This window comes from Ctenocephalides felis, unplaced genomic scaffold (genome assembly GCF_003426905.1).
Source record: "Ctenocephalides felis isolate EL2017-DRISC unplaced genomic scaffold, ASM342690v1 CF-g0.4_SCAFFOLD_01886, whole genome shotgun sequence".
Taxonomy (NCBI): domain Eukaryota; kingdom Metazoa; phylum Arthropoda; class Insecta; order Siphonaptera; family Pulicidae; genus Ctenocephalides; species Ctenocephalides felis.
This window is the reverse complement of record NW_020538040.1, coordinates 152,413,977-152,433,076: the sequence shown is the minus strand read 5'-3', so window position 1 is coordinate 152,433,076 and position 19,100 is coordinate 152,413,977. Positions and strand designations below refer to the sequence as shown.

Below are 19,100 nucleotides of genomic sequence, written 5' to 3'. Positions count from 1 at the left end.
TATATATATATATATATATTATATTTGATTCGATTATGCACATGATGCACACATCAAGTTCTCTTTAATCTCCACATTGATTAAATACCCCTTTTTTGCCACCATGCATCAGACTTGCCCATGGACTGGTAAAAGGCCGGAGTATTTCTTGGTTTGGGATAGAAATTTACAAAACATTATACAAAAAACTATACAGCTATGCATCCAATTGTTAAAAGAAAAAAAACTAAGTTAAAAATAATCTTGGAAAAGGTAAGTCTAAATTTGACTAATCTTCAAAAATTTCCATTTTAACGCACAGAAAATTTATAACAATAATACAACTTAAATTGAACACAAACAATGAACAAAATGCATGTATATGAAACAAAAAAAAGCATATAAATAAACTAAAGTCAAACAATGTTGAATTATGAATAAACCCGATTATCATAATATACATATAGAAATATTTATGTACTTATTATACAATATTTATATATTCGTACTGTAAACTAATAGTTTAGTTTGTGATTTGTAATTTAATTTTTGTGATCAGTTCAATTTGTGAATTTGATTTTTTACTTAAGTGCATTGTATATAATAATTTTCTATGGTAGTTATCATGTCTGTAAAAAAAAACGTTGATCATACTTTACCCTCGTCTTTAAAATATTATCCACAGAATAACAAACCACTATTTATCCAGACATATTTAATTGTTTATACAGAATATGTTTCGGAATTATTTAAATTAGTATGCACTACTTTATAGACCCTTGTCTTCAGGATCTAACTTTGATTTAGTATTTTGGAGCTGGGCATTCTTCCTTAGAATAATCTCTCACAGGGGAGTAAAACTGAAACCACGGAAAAGTATTAGAACAATTTATATTTTATAATTTTCCCATATATCTATTGTTGTACATGTAAGGAGCAAATCAGATTTAAAAACATATATCAATACTAAAAAGTTTGAAGTACTTAAATATTTTAAATTTCCATGAAGGCAACATAACGTACCATAATTCAAGAGTCATCAATATCAAAGCATTGCATGAATTCCAATAATCTATATTGATATGTGTATGTTGAAATAAAAATATACAAACCAAAAGTTAGCCATAATATCAACAAAAAAGCATATCTTGGACAGTAACATACAATAATGAGATTAATATTTTTAAGGACACACTTTTAAGGGTTATATGCTGTGGAATTTCTGTATTAAATGAGTCCCTAGACCTTGTGTATGTGTTGTAAATAAGGTATCTCGAACTGATCTGCATAGCAGTAGCTAATACTAATTTCCACATTTTGAACATGTAGTCTCATATACACATACAAACATTTGCATAAGATCTATCTATTATTATAGGTAGTTTAATATGAAAGCTGATTTTTACTTTAAACTAACCTTGTATTGCTTATTCCTATAGGCTTCCCAAGGTTCAGGATTGGTCTTTCTGTTCCATGTAACATCAGGGTTCTTTGTTGCTAAACGAAATACATAAAAAGCAGCTCCGAAGGCACCAAGCCCGGTGAAAAAATATAAAGGAATCAGCTAAAATATATTTCTTGTATAACATTATGTAATATTAAAAACTAGACATTATTAAACATGTAATTATACATACGGCAGGGTGCCTTTTCAAGCTAGATAAGGAAAGTCCTTGCATTTTGAACCAATACAAACAATTTGCTCTGTAAAACTGTAAATTTAATTACGTCTAAAACTTTTCCAGCGAATGACAGGATCTCAACGACACGGCTCTGTCTCGTTGAATAAAAAATAAAAGTATTGCCAGATGAGGTGGAAAACATACTTGCTTGAGAGCAAGTGCAATATTTTTACCGCGGTTTTCAAATTTGATATTTCAAATATATTAAATGTGTATAAGATGAAAACATAGATAAAAGAAGAGTATGGATGAAAAGGTATACCATATAATATAATAGAATCAAGCAGTTATATATATGCATATAACTAAGATATGGAATATATCAATTCAGGTATGGAATATATTGTACACAACGTGAACATATGAGAAACTTCTAAAAATACATTTAACAAATTACAAATTACTGTTAGAATTGTAATTTATACTAATGTAATTTTTCAAGATAAAAACTGTAAAATTTCAATTATACAAATTTATAAATTGCCATAATAAATAAACTTTAGACATTTTAGCATCTTTTATCATAAAATTCATAATTTTTAACTTTCCGTTATTTTTTTCCAAAGTCATTTCTTTCAAAAATTTAAAATTTCTCAAAAATCTAATTTTTTCAAAGTTCAAAAAAAAAGTTAATCTTTTTTGGTACGGTTCCAGCAATTGTCTTAAGGCACGATGCCATGCACCATTAGTCACTACTAAATTAATGCATAAGATGTATGAAATAAGAAAGGGAAATGATTATAAGTAATGAAGCAAATTAATTCCAATTTAAATTAAATGTGTCATGATTTTATATACATAAACAACAACATGTATCAATTATATCGATGTCTAATAACGTAATCGTTGCATTACAAAGTATTGAATTTTAGTTAATTCTGCCTAATTAGTGAAACCAAATCATATCAAAACAATATTAAAAGCGTTGTAAGCACAGCCTTAAACTTGAACAAAGAAATTATTTATGGAAAAGCTCTCCAAGTAACTTTCGAAGCATAATTCCATTTAGCAAATTTTAATCTAGTAAAAATACATTCAATGTTGCATTAAATAAATGTCCTCTTTGTCCTCAGTCTACAAGCTATAATTAAAAACAAAATAGTTTATTAAAATAAAACTTTTCATTCTTTGTAACTAATAAATACAAATAATTTACTTTTCTTGTTGATTCTTAGAGACAAAAAACAAATACATAGCAAAATATACAATACATAGCTTATTATCTCCTTCCATGTTAAAAAAAAATCAATATACAATAATATAATTTTTTGTTATTATACAATATAACTATTATTATAGAACAAGAGCTCCTAATTACAATTTGACCAAACAAATCTATAATGAAATATTACATATAATATTAGTCTTAAAGACCGAATTCCAATATATTTATTTTTGCTTAAACTGCTGTTGTATATGACAAGATTAGTTTAAGAAGAATAAAAACAAAGGTATACTCAAATTCATTTTTTTTTTCTCTACTACATAATATTTGAACCAAAATATGTAACACATCCAGTTTCATTTGGTACGAAACACTGGCAAATTTATAATGAACTCTCACTCTATAAATATAATTCACACTGGGCATTTATAATTATTTAATTACAACTATTATTTACAAAATAAATAACAGGTTGCTTGCTTAGTTCTATAGTAATTTATAAATCAGTTACTCTTCTAAAATTATATACAAATAAGTTTGTTTAAAATTTAAAAGTTGGCATAGGTTTCTTGTTTCAAAAAATTAATTAAGATTTGGGCGATATTAAAAAATCCACTTCTCATCATTTTGAATATTTAATGCGCTTACATTCAAATCATTTATTGTATCACAATTGTCTTTAACAAGAAACTCCAAAGACTCAATAGGTTTTAAATATTCTAATAAATTATCTCTGCTTTTTATTGTTTTGAAAAATGAATGATGCAATAAACTACTAGCTTTTGGTCGCATAGAAGGCTCCCTGCGACTGCACATATCTACAAATTGATGAAATGATTCAGAAAATTTTCTGTTTAAAAACATTGCTTGCAAATCATCACTGGATTCTGAATTACTGTACTCTGATAAAGTTATGCTGTCCAAGAGTTTAGGAGCATAGCCGCGTACTTTTTCTGTGAACATTAATGTGCAGGGCATATCAGCAAATGGTTCTACACCATTAGCTAACTCGCACGCACAGACTGCCAAACTGTAGATATCAGATTTTTCATTATATCCTAACATATTTTGTTCCAAAACTTCAGGACTCAACCAATTTAGTGTGTCTTTGGCTTGTGGAGGTAAGGAATGGAGGACTCGTTGTCTTTTTCCATGTACAATAAGCTCACCAACACCTCTCAAACCAGATAACAAGACAGTTCCTAAATGATTGATCAACATATGACTCCCCCTGATACCTCTATGAATAAATCCTTTTGAATGTACGTAGTCCAATCCATTAATTACATCTCTTAAAATAATAGCAATAGCCGTTTCAGGAAAACCAGAATTGTAAAAATTTAGAACATCTCTACATGAACCATATATCATCAAAGGGGCAACGATGTATAGATTTAAGTCATTTACAAATGATATTTCATATGATAGTATATTTGGATGCTGTAATTGACGAGTAATATATATCTCTTGCTGTATAAGATTCACTTCTTCTATTAAATCTAATTGTATCTTCTTAATTGCCACTTTTCTGTGGGTGGGTCTGTGATATGCAACATACACACTTCCTAAGCCTCCACAACAAACTGTTAACTCATGTTTCAAATCATACTCCTGTAATTGATATCCAAACATTGTAACTCATTAAAACCAAGTGATTTCTGATCACTCACCAATTGCACTTCCAGAAATAAACTTGTAATAAATAGTATAAAATATATGTTGATAAAATCCTACATTATAATTTGGTGTGCTGTTCAAAGCGTTTGTAAAATACAGATAATATTATTGATATTTGTACATCGTTACTGCATCCGAGAATATTTAGAATTCTATTTCAAAAGACATTTCGATACCAAACGACGCATTGTCTATACATGGCGTATAAACACATGATTTTGAATTTTCTATTTATTTTTTGACAGCGGCACACGTCACCCCTACCACGCCATTGTTACCTGTGGCGCCATCACCAAGGCGTACAACTACAACAACTTTCATTGACAACGTGCTAGTAGATGTCAAATTTTCCAGTAGGGATTATAATTTAAATTTAAAAATTTTAAAACTTTCTTTGTCGAACAGAAGCTCGAATTTCAATTCTCTTAAAAAAAAGAAAATATTTAAATCGATCGAATTTATTGTACTTGAATTAGTAGTAAGTTGCACTCTTAAGTTATGTTGCTTTACTTCCCGATACGTGCCATAATTAATAATAATTTGGAATTTGAATTTAGATACATTTTTCAACCGTTTATTTTAAAAATAGAGTTTTCGCTTTCACTAAAAACCAATCAACATGATGTTCTGTTAATATTCTAAATAATATTTATAATTATATAAATTGAATTCATTTATTTAACACAATTTAATTCACTTCCTATTTGAAAAATGTATTTTATTTGAGTGTGGACGTCTCATTATTTCAACTCTTGATAAATTTTTACTAGTGGGGTGCATGGAATCGTGCCTTAAGGCAAATTGCTGGAACTTCCCGTACCGTAATTGAGAAACTTGGTACGGAACCCAAAAAAAATTACACAAAATGTGTACACATTATTAAAATCTCTATAAAATATCCGATAATTTGATGTACATACGTATGTCCAATAAACATTTTTGTCCGCCAAATGATATTTTTTTTATTTATTTTTATTGAGAGTCTATAACTGCTGGACCTGCCTTCCCAAAAATTTAATCAGTTCTTCATCTTGTTAATACAAGTAAAATGTTTTTTGAATTATTCAAATCGGACGCTCCGTTCTCTTAGCTGAGTTACCGTTTTCGACACTTTTTGCTTCGTATCTTCGCCAAAATCTAATCAGCACGTCTCCTTATTAATACGAATCGAATGTTTTTTGAATTATTCAAATCGGTTGAAATCGGTGTTCCCGAAATCGTCGACACATACATACACACATACATCCATTTTTTCTAAGGTATGCCAAAATGTTCAGAAACCTTTGAAACGTAAAGATATATAAAGATTCCCTACGGGAAATTAAAAAATAATTATAATAACAAAATGGATAAAATAAAAAATATGAATTAATAAATATCAAATTGAAATTAGAAGTTCTAAACATTAGTTAGTTCTCCTATCCTAGTTAGATAGTTTTTGGCAAAGGCAGGTCTAGCCGTTCCGAAGATATGGCGCAAGAAGTGCCAAAAACGGTAACTTAGTTTTTAATAGAACGGAGCGTCCGATTTGAATAATTCAAAAAACATTTTACTGGTATTAACAAGATGAAGAACCGATAAAAATTTCATAAAGGTAGGTCTAGCGGTTTCGGAGATATGGAGGAAAAAGTAAAAAAATGAGCCATTTGGCGGTCAAAAATGATCATTAGACATATGCACATGAAATTATCAGATATTTTAACAATAAGTATAAATTTTATTTACATTTCTATGGGTTCCGTACCAGTGTTTATCCGTTAGACGACGACGCGGCGCTTACGCGCTTCTATATTTGTCTCCATGCAGTTAAAGCAGTACGATTGCTTTAAAAAAAGTTCAAAATTTCCAAAATATTTCAAAATAAATTTTTCTTCAAAAAGTCTTTTTTTTTTTAAAAAAAAAGTAATTTTTTGTCAAAAATTTATAGGTTACCAAAAATCTATTTTTTTCAGAGTAAATTTTTTTCGAAAATGTTAATCTTTTTTAAAAAAATAATTTTTGGTACGGAAAGTTCCAGCAATTTGCTTTAAAGCACGATGCCATGCGCCCCACTAGTTGTTATTTATTTAGGTTTTTCATTACAATACACTGAAACTCTAATTGTTTGGCGAATATATGATTTGAGAAAGACCGTACCGGTAAATTATTGTTATTAATAGTTTATTTTTAAACCAATTGTTATTGAAAAACAATTAATTGTCTTTCAATTCAAAAGCTTTTGTTTACTGACTGTAAAACAAGAACATTCAACATATAAAGTGATTAGAAGAATTTTGTAAATATACATTGAACATTGTTTTATTATTTGTATTACACACTGCGTTTACACGATTTTTTGAAAAAAAAAACAACAATATTATTTTATAAATCATATATTTAAATATTTAAGTTAAATTCATACATAATAACTTATTAACGATAAGTTTGATAACAAATAACACATTACAGTTACAATTACAATTTCCCGTATCGTACGGGTATCATCGTTACAATTACGCATTTAGTTAATTATTTGTTTATATATTGACTAGAGTGTATTGAAAGGAATACAAATTCTATTCTCACAGAGAATTATGTTCGACATGTATGAATAATATAGATTAAAAATACTTCTACTCAAAGTAGAACATATATAAAAAGCTCTTATAAAGAGCGTTTTTATAACCTAGTAGCGTACTATGCACATTTGCACTATACATGAATATATAATAAAATCTTATATAAATTTGTAAACAATAAAAATAAACTTCTCATATAAGTTATAAAATTATATAAGATCGATAGAATTATCGGTAAGCTTGAACAATGAATTCTTTGATTTCGCTTTTGTTTTTAATTAAAATTTTAATTTATTAGGCTTGTTTTCTAGGGCAAGTGCACTCACCGCCAATTCGTGCTTCAATCCATGGTAAATAGTTTGTAATTTTCGTGTAAATGCCCGGCAAATTCGGCCGAGCACATCCTCGACCCCATGACACAATACCTAAGAGTAAAAAGCACCTTGAATGGATATAATTAGGAACGAAATTTTGTATTTTGACAAAATGAACTTTTTTTTATTTTTTTCTGTTTCTAATTAGTATACTCGAATATAATTCAAAGCGTAAAATTAAGATGTAATCAGCTTGGAAAAGAGATCAAAAAGGTCATTCATATTTACTCTGCTCTATAATTAATTGAATAATTGTTAATTGTATATCACTATCGTATCAATGATAAGGGGCCAAAAAGTGTAGGCAATAATTGAAAAAAACTTCCTCAATTTTCATCATTCATCAATTTTTGAAGTCATCATCAGTTACAAATAATTTATATGCCGAAAACAGGCAACAAGAGTTTAATTTAATTTCCATTGTTTGTAAAATTTGTGAAGTTTGAAAAAAAGTAACAGATAGATAGTTATGACGTATAAATATTTCTTTTAATTATATGCATTAATTTATATTTTGAGAGAAATCTGTACCCTTCCTAAGGGCCTCCAAATAAAGCTTTATGCAGGGCTCCTCCCAGATATTTTACGATTCGGAATGTACTTCTCTTAACCGATTATTAAATAGAAATTATTGTTCAGAAGAAAAGTTATAAAAATTATTCAAAGTATGAATATATATATATATATATATATATATATATATATGTGTGTGTGTGTGTGCGTGTGTGTGTGTGTGTGTGTGCGTGTGTGTGTATTTTCAAACGCAGTTTTTGGTGCTGTTTGCTGTTTGTTGGGTGTTTGATTTGTAAATTATTTAGTTTTTAAGGTAAAAAGTGATTTCTTTCCATTTTAAAATAATTAAGTTAGTGTTCAATTCACAACGACAGGGATCTTTGTATCGAATCCTGTCATTGACTTTAAGAATTTAAGAAAATATTTTAAAGAAATTTATTATTAATTTCTTTAAAATTTTAATTAATATTTTCAAGAAGAAAAGAATTTAAGAAAATATATACATATAGTTAATTTGAAATGGAAATTAAAATTAAATAGAATTAATTGAATTTGTTAAGTACTATTTGAATAAAAATTAGGAGTAAGAATAGAAATTAAAGAATTCAAATACTGAATTGTAGTAAGAATAAGAAGAAAAAATATTAAAACTGGGTGAGATCACAAGAAAAATGAAGAAATAAAATAGAAGAAAGATTGGAAAAAGTTAGAATTAGAAATATGAAATAGAAGAGCAAGAATTGAAGAGAGAGAATAAAGAAATCAAAATTGAAAAAAAAGAAAAAAAATGAAGTAGAATAAAAATAAGAATAAAAAATATAGAATAGAATATATAGGATTGAATATAATATAAAAAATCATATAGGATGTAAATAAATGAAGTTTTCTAGTTGGCTAAATGCTTTGAGTAAGCGAGGTCAAATAAAAAAAAACATTTTTTTATTTATTATCAATAGTTCCTAAAGAGGGGATAATCCATATCCCCGAAACGTTAAAAAATTAAAAAATAAAAAACCCGAAAAAATAAATAAATAATTTGTGGAAAAAAAAGGAGGGTTTATATATATATATATATATATATATATATATATATATAATAATAATAATATATATATATATATATATATATATATATATATATATATATATGAGGCCCACCTTTTCCATACAAAATATCAAGTAAACCATTTAATGTAATAAAGCTTACCAATAATTTCAACACTGCCGGTGGGTCCAGTCATATGCATAGGGCCACCGCTGTCCCCTTGACATGCATCTTTCTTTCCATCATGGTATCCTGCACAAATCATATTTTCAGATATTCGTTTTTTGCCATACCCAGCATCAAGGCATTGTTCCCTGGACCATATAGGAACAGTAACACTCCTCAATGTATCGGCTAAAGAATCACGTTCATCTAAGCGGCCCCATCCTGCTACGACGCCGAGTACACCTTCGTAATCTCCATAGCCTGATGTACAATATAAAATAAATATAAAACGCAATAATAGATATCTAGATAATTTTGTATCTACATTATATCTAGATAATTAATCTACATTATGTGGTCTATGCCAATGTGAGTAGAATCACGTAATATCTGTCTCGATATATTTTATGGTTATGGAAAAAAAAATAGTTCGAAAAAGGGGCCACTTTCACATATTTTCAATGATATTTCGGCCATAAGGTGAGATACAAAGTTGAAGTTAGGTATTTCGGATGTTTTCAAAAAGACCTTCAAAATGGCGTATAAATTATTTAAATACAAGGGTGTGACTCGAATATGTATGGCAATGCGCCCACATCCTTGCGCGCCGTGATTATTATGTACTCGACTGGCAGACCCTTGGAACCGTCAGAATGGGCTGGCTTTTTACATATGCTTTCTGAACAGTTAAAAAATTTGAGCCTTGTGCGAGCAGGTCATGAAAAATTTTTTTTTACATTTTCAAAAATTGAAGGGATGATGACGCAATCGCAAAATGACTGACAGAACGGCACTTTCTTAATGGACCGATAATAAAATAGCATTAAAAAAAATCTAGCTTTGTGAAAACAGGTTAGTTAAATAGTTCACTGGCTCTTAGACTATTATTAACAGCTTATTTTTAAATCAATTGTATTTCAATTCAAAAGCTTTTGTTTACTGATTATGAGAAAATCAAAAACGACGATTCAACATGTAGATAAAATATAAAGTGATTATATTAATTAATTTTGTAAATGTACATTGAACATTATTCGTTTTATTATTTTTATGTGAATTACGAATTATTAAAAACGTGTTTAGATAATCGCAGATTTTTTGAAAAAAAAAAACAACAGCAAGTAGAGCGGTTTCAACAATTTAAGTTTATAAAGTCAATGACTCCGATACAACAAAATATTTTACTTCAATCATTTCAACACGTTTTATCCGAATTGATTCATTTTAATGGTTATCCAAAAATATGTTTCTTGTAATTAAAATATGATTTATCTCGATATATTTATTATGAGCACTATATAAAGAAATTTGTTGCAGATTTTTCAGATGTGCATATATAGTACAAATTTTACTTAAAATTCAGCCAAAGTAGAGAGTTATATTTTATTATGCGTATAAGTTATTAATTATTACTAAAGGAAGTACGTACAAGTTGCTAATAAAATTTGATCGTTGCTACTAACGATCTATTTTATATTTATGGTCTATTGATCATCTTCAGTCATGAAATAACAATTTCCAAAAATATATTTAAAATCCACTAGACGGCGTCATTTGTGTTATAATATAGTACCTGAATTTGTCTATTTTCAATTAATATTATATGTTTATTTTCAATAAAGTTCGTGAAAATTATGCACAAAAAACGAACTTGCTGAAATATACGATAAAAAATCTGCTAAATTCCATTAACAGGTGTTTTTATTTCAATGAACGGACATTTCTACGGAAACCTTATTAGAAAGATTTATATTAACATTGTACTTGACAAAATGCGGCACTTTGACTGCGGCCCTCATAACTTTATCATTAAATCAAAGTGAAATTCAAATCGTATGAAAGTAAAAGCTTGAGAAGTTGCTTGGGATTTTAATGATGTTTACCCAATTAAGTATTTGCTGAATGAGTTTGTTATCAATAAATTTAATATTCAAATCAATATAACAGAAACACTATCTAAACTAGGCGTAAGTGGCATTTTGTTTTAAGGCAAGTTGTATAAACTTTCCGATATGTGTAAATAATTTGTTTAATAAATAGAAATTGATATGTAGCTATTTTATAAAAAACTAGTTGGTATTGGTATTTTGCCTTGAGGCAAGTTACATGAACTTCCCGATATGTATGAATAATCGACTTGATCAATGAAAAATAAATTAATTTATGAGTGATTAAAAGTATTCAGTGGACACGTTAACTCGGAGTATTTTCAAAAATCAATAATTTTTATAATTGTTTTCGTAGGACTTTAACGGATTAGTGTATTCATTAAGACCAAGTAAATCGCCTAATTCTAATTTTAACAAACGTCAAAAAAACTACTCATTTTCTCAAACTTTGATGAATTTTTAAAATTAAATTAGTAATCAGTAAGATCTATAAAACCATGATATATATATCTCTAAAAAAAAATCTATAAAAATCGGCTTAATTTTTTATCAACAGTTAATTACAAGAAAACGGCTCGGTAGATTTTTACCTAAAACTAATCAGTATTATTCCCAACTAATATCTTTCGAACAGTTTTTGATTTTTTAAAATCGATTCGGTAGTTTGAGCTGAAATGTGGACGAAAAGTTTAACACTTTTTTCAGATTACAAAGAAACGGTTTGGCAGATCGTCTTACAAAACTGACAAACGATAATCCTCATTGAGATACATCAAATGGATTTTAAATTTCTGAAATCGGTTCAGGCGTTTTTAAGAAAACGTCGATCAAAGGTCTAATTTTAACAAATGCCAGAAAAACGATACTAATTTTTGCAAACTTTGAAGAATTTTTAAAATTAAACGACTTGTTGCAGGGCCGTAATATTTTAGTATGATCTACAAGACTATGGTATCTACCGTCAAAAAAATCATAAAAATCGTCGAATTTTTTTTAAAAAACTTTATTACAAGAAAACGGCCCGGTCGATCTTTACCAAAAACTAATCAGCACGATTCGGCAGGTGAACGAAAAATTTTTCACTTTTCTGCGATTTACAAAGAAACGGCAAGGCCGGTCGTCGTACAAAACTCATCGAATGGCTTTTAAATTTTTGAAATCGGTAAAGCCGTTTTGGAGAAAACGTCGATTTACGGCAAAAAATCTGTTCACACACACACACACACACACATACTTTTTCCAAATTTGATCTCATTCGATTCAGAATAGCTTGAACCGTCGAGAAAACATAAAATTAGGAAGTTAATTATAATTAAGGACTATAGAGGTTATTTATTTATAAGGGTATAAAATTAATGGTGTATAAAACTAATAAGTGCTATATAAAAAGCAATAAAAATTAAAGCATAACAGAAGTAATATTTTACTATAGGTACTATTATCGGTAAATGAATTGGCATATTCTAAACTTTATAACTGTTTATAGAGATATGATAATTTTCCCAAACATGCGGGTTTATTATTATAAATATACATACATTTCCTTGCATACTTGTATAGAACAATGGCGCCATGTATAGTTGTGTTTTATATGATAAAAATTATGTTTCATGATAATAGATGAGTAAATTTGGGAAAATTCTTACCAGTTTCCGGTAAACAGACTGCACTGATCTTCGGGCTGAATTCAACCGGATTCTTTAGTTCAAGAACTGCGATGTCATTATTGAAAGTGAAAATGTCGAAACCTTTATGAACCCATGCGTTTTTTAAGCCTACTTTTGTGCCGTCTTTCGACGTGACATTATGTGCACCGAGCAAAACCTGAAACATACCCGTAATGCGTTATGATAATTTCCGTTTGGCACAATCAATTGCATGCGATCAATGTTATCGTAACATGTGCATTATTGCATTATTGCATTAAAAGTGAAAGATTCGAACGATTGCTAACAGTACGAATTAAAATTGGTTTGTCGAAGATCAGTTAATCAAACATTTAAATCGTAGTCAGTGGCGAATTTTAGCATGATTAAAAACAATATTTATAATATGATCAGGAAAATTAATTGTTTCAACCTAAATATTTTATGCTGTTAGATTGGATACATTCAAAGTGATAACATTTTTCTAAATTTTAGAAATAAACTTTTAATTAACCATTAATTAAGAAATGGCAGAATTTTGTGTATTGACGCGTATATTCATCATGCGTATAAAATAGTGGCCTTTACTATTTAAATTGAAATTTTTGAGAAAAACAAAAAATGTTCTGAAATGTCGAGTTGATTCGAATATTTTCAGACTATGACTGTTTCAAATAAGTAAAAGAGTGGCATTTCCCCTTAACGCATGTACTTTGTGCTTACGTAGTTATAGAATTTATTAAAACTCTCCTTCGATAATTCAGGTTGTTGGGTTATAATTTAACCCTTGTAGCTGTGGACTGTATTAAACACTGATTTGTTTGTATATTGTGTATTTGTTGCAGTTCTAATTACAATCACTGATTTGTTACTAAGTTATAAGGAAAGAAGATATATTTATTTTTATTAGCATCCATTCCGTGTGAAGCTTAATGCTTTGAAGTTTGTCACCTTCATGGCCAATATAATAAAACGAAAAGACGTCCGGACACGCGAGTTGTATAAAGTTCCCAAAATGTAGTAATAATAAACACAATCAGTAAGAATAAATATTTGACTATTCAAATAACATTTCCTAGTGTTTGTTTTTAATAGTTTTTCTTTTTATATAAAAATAATTTACAATATTTCATTGAATTTAACCCGTTTTTAGTTTAGTATGTAATACATGTGTTCGGACGTATTTTCGTTTTATTATATTGGCCATGAAGGTGACAACCTTCTGGGCATTAAGCTTTACACGGAATGGTTGCTACCTCTGGTAAAGGGGGTAGCGGAGTGTTTTATTTGAACTAGTTGTTCACTTCTAAAAGAAAAGTCCGCTTAACAACATGTATAGTAAATAATAAATAATAAATAAATATATCTTCTTTCATTATAACTTAGTGACAAATCAGTGATTGTAATTGGAACTGTAACAAATACATAATATACAAACAAATCAGTATTTAATACAGTCCACAGCTACAAGGATTAAATTATAACCCAACAACCTGAGTTATCGAAGGAAAGTTTTAATAAATTTCATAATTACGTGGCGGTATACAACATGCTTATGTTAACAAAGAAGTAAAATGTGGTAATAAGATTTCTCAATTTTGGAAAATAAATCTATTTTTCATCCGTTATCTTAGCCGTGCAACTTATTCCGCGGTTGACGAATATACTTGTCATGATTTTGATTCAATCACAAAACTGTGCACACTTCGCACGTGGATTCAGTGAAAATTGCCAACCGGATACTGTTTGTTTTGTTGGTCATTTGCAACATTTTGTGTTGATAACTCTCTAATAGCATTATAAATACAAATAGCAGAAATAAATAGCTAAAATATATAATAATTCATAGATGATCATTATATTAAGGGGGTTGTTCTTTATTTATTTTTTTTTTTTCGATTTTGAGATTTTTGATATTATGAAAGCTAAAAACCTTAGAATTATTTTTAAAAAAAATCATCTCAATATCTATTTTTTTTGACGAAATTATAGATATATATATATATCTATATGTATGATCCTCTGAAACCTTTTTTTTATCGCTCCGCGAGCTATTGTATGCCAGCTGCTCTCTTTTTCATTATAATACGTCATGCACATGACCTTTTCAATGTGTCAGCACCTTTGAACACCATGGTGTATCAGTACATTAAATTAAATGGTGTATTTAGTACATTATATTAAAAACTTTAAATACGTTTTTCTCAAATTGACTTTTTTCAATGCGGTGCCACAAATTAAAAAAAAACTACAAGTCGGATCGACTTGCATTTTTTTTAATTTGTTCACACTGCAATACCTAGTCCCCCTACCTCAAACAACTTGATAACATTACGCAAAAAAATTTGCGAAGCTTCTCGTCCCAAAAAAGGCCCTTTTTAACACTTTTTTTAAAATAGCTGCCATTTTTTTCCTTCTTGCTTTTTTTCTTTTATTTTGGTAGGGGGACAGGATTAAAACTTTTTCTTCAAAGTAGTTTCGTTTTTTTTGTTTCAGGCGCAACGGATTTATCTGTGGCACCGCAAAAGAGATCGATTTTGCAATGCCCACTTTAGCGCCTCCTGGTTAACAAATGACGGCGACAAAAAAAAAATTCTTAATATTCTATGATTTTGTAAAATTTGTTTAAAAAAAACGCATGTCTCTATGATCAATACATTTCGTGAAAAACAAAAACAAATACCTTGCATTTTTTGTAACAAAAAAAAGAACAACCCTCTTAGATTTTTTTTTTTTAAATCGTATCCTAAAATTTATCGATCAAGGAAAGAATTTATTGAATAGCTAAGCAAAAATAATTTTAGTTGAAAGATTTTACCTTGATTTCTCGCAGATCGAATCCGTCCACGCAATGAGCTGCAGTCAAGAGATGCCTCGTCGTGAGTAGACTGGCGCCGCAGTACAATTTACCGGATCTGACCAGACCGCCGAGCCAGGGAAATTCGTGGGCGCCTGCTTCGTTCCCGCCAACTATGCGCGTGCTTCGGGATCCGCGCACCCCGCAAACTGCAACAAAGGCATGACCCTCATGTTAGATGATGATCAACCAGAAGAAATTACATTGCTTTGCGATTGTTATTTAAATTATCGCTCACTTGGATTATTTGTTTGATGAAAAGGGTTTTGGTCATTATAGAGACTTTTTATTTTTCGTACAATAATTTTGATTATCAAAGTATTATATTAGTAGAGTAATACAATTTTAATTTAAATTCGGTATCATCACTCAAGTTAAGGGTTTACCAATTTTGAAAATATGTATGTTTGGTTAAAAGATCTAAACTTCGAAAATTCCTAAAATTTATATTACAGAAGACACTGAGATTGCACTACAATTTTATATTAAAATTTGAAGAATTAACACTGCCCTTTAAATTTTACAAACTTCAATATACATAAACCGTTAAATGTATACATATATTCCTAGATACTGCAATATTTCAAATCACTAAACACAAAATGATTGAAATTTAAATGCGTTTATGTTGTATCCTATGGCGATGTGTTATTGATAAATTGTTCTCCTATGATCCTCTTACCGCAATTGTCGCACAATCCACCGTTAGCGAGAGGATTGGCGGCGCACATTGGTACCCAACAAACACTTATAATAACAATAATTGCACTTCCGAACACCACTGCGGCGAAGTCACTCGATTTCATTTTTGTTTCGCACTTTTTTCCCTAACTTTGAAAAAACTATGCGGTCCCTAACTCTATGAACTGAGATGTTCTAATAAGGTTCACGAGACCAAATAATTGGAGCGCAAGAACTAATGATTTGATCTACGGTCAACCTGCGTTTTATATACTGACAAAATAAGTATATTTTTAAATACGATGACAATGTTTATAACGCAGACATCTCCGAAGAGGTAGGGGTAACCTTGCAGTGCATAAATGATTTTTTATTGCGGCGTTACTTTTTTTGTTGTTTGAACAAATAAATAATATAAATTATTGATTTCGTGTCACAGACGATCCGACCTTGTGCTACATAGATAACTGTTTTAAAACAATTACTTAGTGTCACGATTACCTTACAAAATGCTATGCATGTTATTGTTGTCAAACAGTTAGCGCGCCGGGCCAAAATTGTTTGATCTTGGCGGTGTTCTTTCTTGAGACCTTGACCAATAGTTACGTCGCTCAAGGTCATGCCGATAATTTAATTCGTGTAGAGAATATTATCTAATTGTACAAACAATTACGTGAAATCAGTTCGAAAACTATACAACGAATTACGAACCTATTTTTAGGTTACATCGTATCACGCACGTGGTGCACTAAGAAATTTCGTAACGTCTAAGATTTGTACTTTTCTCACTAAATAGGAACAACGGAAAATTTCAATGTATATAATCAAAGTTCTTTTTTACCGTTATCTTAAATGTGATAGCTAGTTTTGACTGTGCTTGAATTACCTATAAACTAATACTAGCCTATTTAGCAATATTTATGTAACACATGGTATTATGCATTCGAATAGGATTTTGCAATGAAGCAGACAGTGCAATATTTTTATTTATTGCCATATAGATATAAGTCAACTAATTGCCAGTATGTGGGGCAGTCGCGAAATATATCTTTGATAATTAGAACCTGAATTTTGAATGATTATCTTTATTTGTGTACATTAAGATTATAAAATACTATGGATTGTAGTACCGGTTGCAATTTCATAGTAAATATTATTATACCAGCTAAATAGATCAATAACAAACAGTATGTGCAATATTTTGTTCGAATTTAGGTTGATTGGGGGCTCGACTGGCGGTTCTTTCTTTGCTCATTGGTAAAGACATACATATCGCTTAACGTATTTATAAAAATGTGCAAATGAATGGCATATTGATAATAATTAACACACTTAATTATTACAACTTTGATTCAATGTATCATTGTCATCATTGACCATTTACTCCATTTTTGGACATTGAATAATTGAAGTTATTTTCTGTTAATTATAAAAAAAAATTCTTTGATTTAAAATAGAAACAGTAAGCATATTTTTTGTTTGATATTGAGTATGTAGTATCATAGTGGCAAATAAAAGATAGAGAAATAAAAAAGATTAATGAACGTGGGAAGTTTTTTTATTATAAGCGGACACCACGTGCAAGACAACTCTGACACACATTCGTAAAATTTATTCTGGCAAATTACTTTCCAACAAAGGTAACAAGAATCTATACACTCTTTCTTCTCTCCAGTCCCTAAACATAAATTTCTGCAAATACTAGATTTAAAAAACTTGAGAATCCTATCGAAGAGAGGAGGCGATACACAGTCCAAATAACATCATGACAAATGATCGGCTTGAAAGGAATTTGATTGAAAAATGAATTGACCAACGGTGCAATAAATAATTAATAGGGGAAAGTCCCCAAGCGGCGGGCACCTAAGGTTATTTATAAATAAATAAAAAAATATTTTACGAAATGTTTATTAAATTATGATTTATGTTGGATAACAACGTTAGAATTCAAACCAAATTAACAAAACCGAAATCTTTGCTAAAAAATAATTAATACTATCAATCAAACTTTGGTATAAAAAAATATGATTTTAAACAGTGGCATCTAGTACCGGACATTTCAAAATAACCTGCATTGATCACATATGCAGCCATCTCCACGTTCTGAAATGTCTGCATATGTGTCTTTGACGATATTCTTAGATATTGCAAAAAAAAGTCACTTTGGCTAGGCCACACCGATTCTCTCAGCTGGTGCATTCATAAGTTTTTCATTCTTTGACTAGGAAATACGAAAAATGTGGGTATGTAGTGACCGTTAGCACTCATACAGAATAACATTAAATAATTGGAATAAATTACGTAAATTCTCACAAGAAATATCAATATGTTTACTGTCCGGTGCTAAGGGACAGACATTTTCATTCATTTGATGGCACCTACTAAAATTGGTTAAAAGATCTAATGATATTCTGCCATTTTACGGATAACAATCAAGTACAACTTTTATCTTTGCATACCACTGAAATGTAAATGCATAAATATGCTAGAATTACTTCATTGATATTTAGGTGACGCCGTGATATTGCTCCTAAAACAGAAAAGGGTTGCTCTCGCCATGGCCGTGTGCGTCACAGGTGAGGCTTGGTGCGTGATCCTGTACCTGTGTGCCCTCAGTACCCCTTTTACTTGTATTTTGGAATGAAAAGGTTTATAATCGCTTAAATAATACGTGTTAAATAGAGTGTCCGGTCTTTGGCGCCGTCCGGCGTTACGGGACTTCCCCCTTCTTTGATATTACTATCTACCATATATTACAACGTGTGTCTAATAGTATCGACTTGTCTGTGATGCAGCAATGCCCACGATAGGCTACTTTCACTTGAAATTATATTTGAGACCTGTAACCTAAAGTGGAAATTTGGTATCA

At 29.7% G+C, this 19,100-nt stretch overlaps 2 protein-coding genes and 1 pseudogene across 2 annotated transcripts; all 3 read right to left on the bottom strand.

Annotated features, from left to right (window-relative positions):
• Positions 1-706: 706 nt before the first annotated feature.
• On the bottom strand, positions 707-1,754 carry LOC113378055 (cytochrome c oxidase subunit NDUFA4-like). Its single transcript, XM_026618566.1, has 3 exons — positions 1,617-1,754; positions 1,397-1,543; positions 707-839 (listed from the first exon to the last, which is right to left on the bottom strand). The coding sequence occupies exons 1-3, from the start codon at positions 1,656-1,658 to the stop codon at positions 783-785; spliced, it is 246 nt and encodes an 81-aa protein (XP_026474351.1). The 5' UTR covers positions 1,659-1,754; the 3' UTR covers positions 707-782.
• Positions 1,755-3,601: 1,847 nt separating this feature from the next.
• LOC113376071 lies at positions 3,602-4,458 on the bottom strand (annotated as a pseudogene).
• A 2,897-nt stretch (positions 4,459-7,355) lies between these two features.
• On the bottom strand, positions 7,356-16,355 carry LOC113376070 (trypsin-1-like). The gene is made up of 5 exons (XM_026615997.1): positions 16,233-16,355; positions 15,512-15,699; positions 12,694-12,871; positions 9,156-9,419; positions 7,356-7,486 (listed from the first exon to the last, which is right to left on the bottom strand). The coding sequence occupies exons 1-5, from the start codon at positions 16,279-16,281 to the stop codon at positions 7,356-7,358; spliced, it is 810 nt and encodes a 269-aa protein (XP_026471782.1). The 5' UTR covers positions 16,282-16,355.
• Positions 16,356-19,100: the final 2,745 nt, after the last annotated feature.

Excerpts from the sequence above, each read along its gene's own strand:
- LOC113376070 (XM_026615997.1), bottom strand. The coding sequence starts at position 16,281 with ATGTGCGCCGCCAATCCTCTCGCTAACGGTGGATTGTGCGACAATTGC. Across the intron at positions 15,700-16,232 it reads TGGATTGTGCGACAATTGCG|TTTGCGGGGTGCGCGGATCC; the intron begins GTAAGAGGATCA and ends CCTTTGTTGCAG. Across the intron at positions 12,872-15,511 it reads TCGATCTGCGAGAAATCAAG|GTTTTGCTCGGTGCACATAA; the intron begins GTAAAATCTTTC and ends GGTATGTTTCAG.
- LOC113378055 (XM_026618566.1), bottom strand. The coding sequence starts at position 1,658 with ATGCAAGGACTTTCCTTATCTAGCTTGAAAAGGCACCCTGCC. Across the intron at positions 1,544-1,616 it reads GCTTGAAAAGGCACCCTGCC|CTGATTCCTTTATATTTTTT; the intron begins GTATGTATAATT and ends AATATATTTTAG. Across the intron at positions 840-1,396 it reads ATAGGAATAAGCAATACAAG|TTTTACTCCCCTGTGAGAGA; the intron begins GTTAGTTTAAAG and ends CCGTGGTTTCAG.